The sequence below is a fragment of the Oncorhynchus masou genome, chromosome 30 (assembly GCF_036934945.1).
Source record: "Oncorhynchus masou masou isolate Uvic2021 chromosome 30, UVic_Omas_1.1, whole genome shotgun sequence".
Taxonomy (NCBI): Eukaryota; Metazoa; Chordata; class Actinopteri; order Salmoniformes; family Salmonidae; genus Oncorhynchus; species Oncorhynchus masou.
In genome coordinates this window covers 44,836,555-44,846,223 of record NC_088241.1, presented here as the reverse complement: position 1 = coordinate 44,846,223, position 9,669 = coordinate 44,836,555, and the positions used below count along the sequence as shown (strand labels likewise).

At 43.0% G+C, this 9,669-nt stretch overlaps 1 protein-coding gene across 4 annotated transcripts in view; it reads right to left on the bottom strand.

Annotated features, from left to right (window-relative positions):
- Positions 1–633: 633 nt before the first annotated feature.
- Positions 634–9,669, bottom strand: part of ccny (cyclin Y) — a 61,734-nt gene continuing 52,698 nt past the window's right edge. For all 4 annotated transcript variants that reach the window (XM_064949105.1, XM_064949108.1, XM_064949106.1 and 1 more), the window contains 3 exons: positions 9,165–9,331; positions 5,239–5,401; positions 634–4,362 (listed from right to left, as the gene is read on the bottom strand). In XM_064949105.1, the coding sequence (XP_064805177.1) occupies positions 4,246–4,362; positions 5,239–5,401; positions 9,165–9,331 (447 nt within the window). In that variant the 3' untranslated portion in view covers positions 634–4,245. The remainder of the gene's footprint in view (positions 4,363–5,238; positions 5,402–9,164; positions 9,332–9,669) is intronic.

The window sequence follows — 9,669 nt, the reverse complement described above, 5'->3', positions numbered from 1 at the left end:
ACGCATACCGATCACAACATAGGCTACATTAGCAGAATAATAGAAACGACTCACTTTTCCTTAAAAAAAAAAAAATAACTACTTTGATTTTGGCCTGAAGTCATGTGTAGTGGTGAGCTTCTTTTAAAAAAAAAATAGGCCCTGCTTGAACTCCAGATACCTAACGTTGTGAGTGACCAACTTTGAATGGCACAATAGGACATAACATTGACGGAAGATAGCCGCTAGACTAACCAATTGAACTTTACATTCATATTTCTCATTCAAAACGGTCTCCCTTTCACCGACATCGACCCAGCCCTTTACATTGGGACGACGTGACATAATCATCGCCTCTCTTCCAGCTCAATCAGAGACACCGATAGACGTGCCAAGTAGCCCTGACCACCACAGAACCCAAGCAAGGTTCATAGTCAAATGGGTGACACTGTAGTATACAGTTGACTTGGAGACGCGTACAGCATAAACAGGAGTACGCCCCATTGAAAATGTAACTGATACCGTTCAAGTACAGCAAAAAAAAACACAACATAAAGTATTTATAAAAGATGATATAAAACACAAGGACTGACATATGCATATAAAGACATGACAAATGCTACATTGTCACGCCCAAGTAAAGTGACACCATGATATTTTTATTGCAAGGTTTAAACGTTTATTTATTGTGCAGGTTTCTAAACATTGCTTCTGAACTGGGCACATCAGTTAAACTAAAATCAGAGTTAGAACAGTCCATATAGGGAGAGAGACCGTGACTTATTCAGACTCCAGTCCCTTAGGGTTGTTGGTCCTGGGATCACTTCTTAGAATGTAGGCTACAATTAACTAAGAGATTAGTACTCAAAAAGATACAGACTAACCACATTGGGCAAACTGAGAACAGGGACAAACAACATAAAATAGCAATAAAATCCCAGAAATAAACTATAAAACAAAACATAAAAACAGAGTTCACACAACTACAGCAGTTTCTTTCATTAGCACAGGAAATCATTGACAACTGAGAGTTGCATTGGTAAATCCTAACATTGTCGTAGAAGAGATAGAAAGAGAAAAGGTAGAAGAAGTAAAAACTCTATGCAGAGGTAGAGTCTAGTGCACACGACTATCACCCCAGTCACTAGCCTAGGTTATACCACAGGCTTGGGCCCATAGAGCATGAGGAGTTCATTTTCATTTCTAGAAATCAACATCAGACTGTATGCACACACACATACATACAATAAATAAGATATACAATCTTAAAAATACCTCAGTCTCCTCACGACAACGCCTGTTTCTTCTCGCCCGAAGACATTTGCACTCCAGTCGCTCAGTCACAGCGCCATAGAACGCAACAGTTCCGTTTCAGAGTCCCCACATCATTCCAACAGTTCCGTTTCAGAGTCCCCACATCATTCCAACAGTTCCGTTCCAGAGTCCCCACATCATTCCAACAGTTCCGTTTCAGAGTCCCCACATCATTCCAACAGTTCCGTTTCAGAGTCCCCACATCATTCCAACAGTTCCGTTTCAGAGTCCCCACATCATTCCAACAGTTCCGTTTCAGAGTCCCCACATCATTCCAACAGTTCCGTTTCAGAGTCCCCACATCATTCCAACAGTTCCGTTTCAGAGTCCCCACATCATTCCAACAGTTCCGTTTCAGAGTCCCCACATCATTCCAACAGTTCCGTTTCAGAGTCCCCACATCATTCCAACAGTTCCGTTTCAGAGTCCCCACATCATTCCAACAGTTCCGTTTCAGAGTCCCCACATCATTCCAACAGTTCCGTTTCCAAGGCCATGCCATTCCAACAGTTCCGTTTCAGAGTCCTTATACCATTCCGATCACGTGCAAAGGGGATCTATTATAATCACAACAATACATATTCCAAGGCTAATCCTTCATTGTCTGGTACTTTGGTTCAACTCCATCCCTTTTTACATATGAAAGTGAAACATCTGGCAGATAGTTGGTCCTGATGAATGGTTTGAATGAATGCTGATTGGTATTCACGGAATGCTATCAAATAAAACTATGAAAACAACAACTGTAGAGACCCTTGATAAGGAATTGCTTTATCTTTTCAATAGTTAAGATTGCTTAAGAGTGGGGAAACACCGTGAACTCAACAACTTTAAAAGAAAACAGCATCAAGAACAAGAGGAATGTTTCACTTCCATACCTGGTTTTGCAACAGGGATATCATAAAACCATGTAACACTGAAAACATCATTCATACGGTCACAGAAAATGTATGTACGATAAGATGAGAGAACAGCCTCAATTCAATGTTTGAGTGTGAAAAACACATGATCCCATCATTCACTGTAGTTTATCTGAGCTATGCAAACTTGATATGAAAAACTAGATCCTGACAAAGATTCAAATTCCTTCCAATGGTTTTACTATCTAGATTCTAGATAAAATAATACCAGCTTCCATATAACTAATAGTTCTAAACTCTCCTCATATCTGGTATAATAAGACATTGCAATTTTTTTTAAATGTAAATACTGATCAGATATTTATAAATATTTCACCCCAATTCTCCATGTTTGAAAGTTAATGTGCTCTTTGTCTGCACACTGATATCTTATATACACTGTACAAAATCAATTAATTTGCTAAATTATTATATTTGATTTATTCCTAATGTTTTTGTGAACAGCGTTTGTTAATCAAAAAACATCCATCCCTTTGTTCTAATATACTGTAGGACATTTTTAGAAATACATTTCCAATATATTGAAGAATCATCATGCAAATTGGCTTTCTGAAATTAGGTTTCTGCTGTTTCTTTAGGAGTTGGAAGATCAGTAATTTAAAAAAGAAACACTCAAGAGAAAAACTCAACCCCAGTTGCACTTTAAAAAGGAAAAAGGAAGGTCTCCATGTTACACTAGCATGTTACACTCGCATGTTACACTAGCATGTTACAGGCACCATAGGTCAGAACAACGGCAGTGAATACACTATATGGATGTTCAAACTCACCATTTTGTCTTACTTATACTAGTTATTTCCTGTTCTTGGAAAATGTTTTTCTCCTTTCTATTTGTGTGCTTGTCCTTCAAACTCATCCCAGTACGTCATTCGAGACCTAGCATGAAACAAAGTGGGACATGAATATTGCTTGGCGTGAGCGGAATGTTCACTGGAATGTTTCACTGTGGTAAAATCCCAAATGGCTACCCTATGGGCCCTGGTCAAAAGTAGTGCACTATATAGTGAAAAGGGTGCCATTTGGGGACACAGCCTGTATCATTTTGGCCATGAGAAAGAGAGAGATAGTACTAATGTGTGAAATAGTTTTAGATAATCATCACTCAGTGGCAAATTGGTATAGCTAGAGATAGAAGAGAATGCAATTAAAGATAAAGATAATTTTGTTCACCTTCAACTGAACTTCATTTATCAGTCTTATCGCCCTAATTAAGTTATTCTTCAAATGTCGGTCTTCCTTTACTGTACATCTCTCACTTCACTTTCCCTCTCTTGGTGTCTTTATGTAAATGTAAATACAAAACAGTTGCCATTTTAAACTCAAACACAGGTGCAGTTTGTTGAACGTTACAGAGAAAGAAACCCTTGAGGTTTTGGCAGTTTGATTTCATTGCAACCGAACACAGTAAGAATAACACTTGATGAGCTCTTGTTACTGCCTCCAAAGAAAGTAGAGACATTTCTATATTTCAGGAATGTGTACAAATTAGGTTTGCCTGTTACCTGGGAAAAAAACATTGTGCTTTAGAGAGGAATTTGCTGAAATCCTTGAAAATCATAGGAATGTGCAGTATACCCGAGCAATTTCTTCTCTATACAAGACAGTCAACCTTTAAAATGGCTATTGGAATGCTTTTGTTTGAGTTTATGGGTTATTATTCTAGGATTTTTCAAATCTTTCCACTGTCTCTTGATCTTTCCAATGTTCTTTTAATCTTTTCCCATCTGGCCACTGCTCTTCTGCCATTGGTCACCAAGTCACCTGTAGGACTCAAGTTCAACTTCAGACAACCAGAGGGACATCTTGTATGTACAGTACACAAGTGGACCATCAGAGCAACAATAACACTTATTATCCACAAAAGTGCCAGCAGGTCATTTCTGTGTGAAACAAACCACACAGACGCAACTGGACAACTGAGTTCTGAGTCTAAGTTCTCCTGCCCTAACCCTTGACCTCCCAGACCAGGCAGCCATGTCATGTCTCCGTCATGGTGGATGCCCTGTCCTCCTCCTGGTGGCGAAGGATGCTGTTAGGATATGATGGCCGGATTCCACCTCACCACCGTCAGATTGTCTGCACTCACAGACCTCTTCTTGGCCGCTTTCCTCAAGTCTTTATACTTGTCATCACACAACCTGGAGATGGCCTGAGACATGGAAAAATGCACAATAAGACATAGAATAATATAAAACATAATTGACTTTATGTTCATGTACACAGAGCTACATAAACTACAATGGAAGCCTAATAACAAAAATGCAGGGAAATTCATAATTCTGCTCTGAAACAGAGCAAGATCGCTTATTATTATCATCTTTGGTGGCATTTCTTTAACAAGTCAGATCAATATTGAATACGATCCGAAACTCTGCCCGTTTCCCTCTCCAGTGATCAGTGTACCAGCAGATAAGCAGTACTATTACAGCTCCACTGACAGAGAACGGAGAACGACACGACGCCTCAAACAGCATCCACACCACAAGGGCTCATTTCAGACCTTAATTGCCCAGCGGAGAGGCAGGGGGACGAGGGGAAGGGGAGGAAGGAGGGATGAGGAGGAAGAGCGGTTGGGAGAGAAGAGGGTCGCTGGTGCTGCTGGGGAGATAATTACATGGCAACGAATGCCGCCTCACGTCCTCCGTCACAGACACAAAACGAACGCAGAGAACACACCACCACCTCTGTCAAATGCACACTGTGCTCACTGCCCACTAATTAGCAGGCTATATCTAGCCATTGTGTTTGTGCATCCTCCAGCCATGTTTTACAGAGTTAATATCTTGATGAAAGGGAAAGGAGAAAAGCTCCCTCTGGAGCACAAATGAATGATAAGAAATTGTGCATGCTGTTTTCAAAGAGGCTTCAATTAGTTGGTGATGACAGTAGTAGCAGTGGTAGCAGTGTCTATAAACAAGTAGCATTGTATAGGTCCTTTGAATGCTGTCAACGAAAACAAGATCAGCATCCTCACAGCTGATGGGATGGTGGAGAAGCAGCGACTGTATGCGCCACTGCGACTCACCTCTAGTTTCTGAGCCTTGTCCCTGCTCAGTGGCTCCAGAGGGAAGCTGAGGTTGTTGGCCTCGGCCATGGAGCGCAGGTCAAAGTAGTACTTAGCGTAAACACTAGACGGAACGTTGATGTTGAACTGCAGCAGCTCCAGAAACTGACGCTCCAGCTCATTCCTTCATATGGAGAGAGAGACAGAGAGAGACAGAGAGAGACAGAGAGAGAGAACGAAAGAGAAAAAAAAAGAGAAAGAGAAATGATCACCAGTCAGTGTCTTGAACTGATCTTCAAGAAGAACTAAACAACTGAAAAAGAGACGTCACCAACTGTCTTATGTGCTAAGCTTTTAGAATTATACAAAATTACAGACTCCATGGTATCAAGTCAATTAACTGTGGTTGCAGCTTAGCTTTGATTAGTTTCAGTTGATCGTTTCCCCTGACCGACTGTTTCTCTGACATTCTTTAGACAGTCTAATTGGTCGGTCTGTGTCTCTGTAGCAAAGCCCCGGTCTTTGATTCACAAGGTTAAAGACGTCTGCTACACCAAGCGTCGGGCTTTTCTCACCACCTACATAGATATTCTAATTCATGCAGCAACAGACGAGCTAAATTTAGCCAGCCGTGGAGCGGTGGAGGCTCTGCCTAATAAAACTCCTCTCCTCCTCCTACTCCTCCTCAGAGAGAGAGAGAGCGAGACCAAGAGAAGGAATCTCATGCATTTGTTTTGGGTTCAGGGCTATGTTCTATGAGCCCACTGAGAGGGGGTCGTGACAACAAGCAGTCTTAAAACTAACTGTGTACTCAGGATGGGTCAGGAGGTTTACTGGTGGCGACACATTCAAGGTGTCAGATAACCTCTCTAAATAATACACATAGATTCTCCTTGTCGGTTTGTGATTCATTTTGGGTAAGGAGGTCGAAGCCCCAGTGGCCTGTTGTCTACCAGGCTATGAGACTTCAGACTGTATCCATGCCACAGATACCGCCTGTCTGAAAACACCCCAGTCCCAACCACAGCTCAGGACCCCAGCCCCAACCACGGCTCAGGACCCCAGCCCCAACCACAGCTCAGGACCCCAGCCCCAACCACGGCTCAGGACCCCAGCCCCAACCACAGCTCAGGACCCCAGCCCCAACCACAGCTCAGGACCCCAGCCCCAACCACAGCTCAGGACCCCAGCCCCAACCACAGCTCAGGACCCCAGCCCCAACCACAGCTCAGGACCCCAGCCCCAACCACAGCTCAGGACCCCAGCCCCAACCACAGCTCAGGACCCCAGCCCCAACCACAGCTCAAGACCCCAGCCCCAACCACAGCTCAGGACCCCAGCCCCAACCACAGCTCAGGACCCCAGCCCCAACCACAGCTCAGGACCCCAGCCCTAATCTCAGCTCAAGCTCTAGCCTCAACCCCAGCCCCAACCACAGCTCAGGACCCCAGTCCCAACCACAGCTCAAGACCCCAGCCCCAACCACAGCTCAGGACCCCAGCCCCAACCACAGCTCAGGACCCCAGTCCCAACCACAGCTCAAGACCCCAGCCCCAACCACAGCTCAGGACCCCAGCCCCAACCACAGCTCAGGACCCCAGCCCTAATCTCAGCTCAAGCTCTAGCCTCAACCCCAGCCCCAACCACAGCTCAGGACCCCAGCCCCAACCACAGCTCAGGACCCCAGCCCCAACCACAGCTCAGGACCCCAGCCCTAATCTCAGCTCAAGCTCTAGCCTCAACCCTAGCCCCAGTCTCAGGTCCAGCCCCTGTCGCAGCCCTATACCCAAGCCCCAGCCACCAGACTGGGAGAAGCAGACCTGAGTCATGCCTGATTCCAAAACACTGGACTGTCCCAACACCGACTAAACCACCACTGACCCCATATCAAGATTATTCTGAGTTCACAAGGCAAAATGTCCCCGACTGTTCCCAGCACTGAGTGGGGTTGGCAGTAGAGCAAGGAGATTAGGGATGGGCATTTGACTCTTTTTTTATATATATATTTCTTACTGTTTGCATTATTATTTCCGAGTACTAAAATAAAATTCATCTGAAGTATTCATGTGTGTGTGTGAATATATATATATATATATATATATATATATATATATATATATATATATATATATATATATATATATATAGTTGGTTAGGAAATCTACTTTGTGCATGACAAGTAATTTTTCCAACAATTGTTTACAGACAGATCACTTCACTTATAATTCACTGTATCACAATTTCAGTGGGTCAGAAGTTTACATACACCAAGTTGACTGGGCCTTTAAACAGCTTGGAAAAGTCCAGAAAATGATGTCATGGCTTTAGAAGCTTCTGATAGGCTAATTGACATAATTTGAGTCAATTGGAGGTGTACCTGTGGATGTATTTCATGGCCTACGTTCAAAATCAGTGCCTCTTTGCTTGACATCATGGGAAAAGCAAAAGAAAATCAGCCCCCAGAAAAAATATATAGACCTCCTCAAGTCTGGTTCATCCTTGGGAGCAATTTCCAAACGCCTGAAGGTACCACGTTCATCTGTACAAACAATAGTACGCACGTATAAACACCATGGGACCATGCAGTCATCGTACCGCTGAGGAAGGAGGCGTGTTCTGTCTCCTAGAGAGGAATTTACTTTGGTGCGAAAAGTGCAAATCAATCCCAGAACAGCAGCAAAGGACCTTGTGAAGATGCTCGAGGAAACGCATACAAAAGTATCTACATCCACAGTAAAACGAGTCCTATATCGACATAACCTGCATAATTGACATGCTCAGCAAGAAAGAAGCCACTGCTCCAAAACATTTACTGTCCATTAAAATAACATCAAATTGGTCAGAAATACAGTGTAGACATTGTTAATGTTGTAAATGACTATTGTAGCTGGAAAGGGCAGATTTTTTTATGGAATATCTACATTGCCGTGCAGAGGCCCATTATCAGCAACCATCACTCCTGTGTCCCAACGGCATGTTGTGTTAGCTAATCCAGGTTTATCATTTTAAAAGGCTAATTGATCATTAGAAAACCATTTTGGAATTTTGTAAATGGATGAACAATTTCACATTGAACACTGTACGGTGAGGAATTACGGCTCCAACATCCGTTTGGTGAGGAGGCATCTTCTGAAATGATTCTGATGAAAATACGCTCTGTCTTTACCAAACTAATGTTTTGGCATATTTTCAGTGTGGAACCGGTCTATGTTTAAGGAGGGTTATTGCCTAGGCCAAACAATTCTAAATGGCACTAGCAGTTCACAAAGTATCTTAAGTAGAAACCAGACTGGAAGCAATTATTCCAAAACTGCAGTTCGTTGTTGGAACACATATTTTCATACTTCGATCAACCAGTCCATTTTGAATTGGTGATAAAACTGTCGTCATTTGGCAAGGAATTTAGCTTGTGTATCACATCAGTTAGATGTGTTGTTGTAGGCATTTATTTCTGTAGGCCCAACGGGAGCTTGTGTGCTCACTCAGCACACCTGTGTAGGGAGCGGGTGGAACACAACTGAGTGAATGAGACACGGAGTGGAAAGGGAATTTAGGGAGAAGAACAGTGTGATGCTTGGCTTGGTTTCTTTTTAGTTGTGCCCTGCAAATGCACATGTACAAATGGAAAACTAGAGTCAAGGCAAATGAACGAGCATTCCACTAAATAGTTTTACACCATCTCTGGTTAGAAATCGAGCTTTGACGTCCGTTCGAGTACTCATGCCTATCCCTACATGAGATAATGCATTATTATTATGCATGCATGCATCCTACAATAGACGTTCTATACCCTGTCTATTTGCATAAGGACAATTGAAAGTCTGTCGTAAAAAGGAGACAGATTTAACCTGTAGCTTCTGCTGAAAACTGTTAGATGGACTAGCTGGCTGCTGGTTGATCTGGGTTAGTGAGCTTAATGGACTGGGGTCAAACTGTTCCAGACTCACATGTCCTCCACGGTGATGTCTTTGAGGATCTGGCAGTAGTCTACATTCCACACAGCCTGGTCGTCCCACACCTTGGACGCCAGCAGGATGGCTCCCAGGACGATACGCTTCCAGTTGACTGGGCAGATGTCTATCTCTGCATAAGTTAACAGGCGCTCCAGGTACACCTGGGAGAGAAAAAGGAAGAAAGAAATAGGATGTCAAAGACAGTCCTCCTTTTAAAGATGTCTGACGTCAAAGACATTCCTCAACTATCCTCTGGTCTGGTGTGTGATAGACTCAATTCAATACATAATTGGAGCAAAAACAAGAATCTTGTTGAATTGAGAATAATTCAAATAACACATGGACATTTCCCAGATGATGTATGAACAACAATATACAGTGCAGTTCTTCCTCATCTAAGATAATTACTTCGGATCCAGATAATTACCCTCTTCTCTGTGTGCCTGAATAGATTCTGGATTTAATGTTCCATTCCAAACTTCCCTGGCATTCCGTCTCC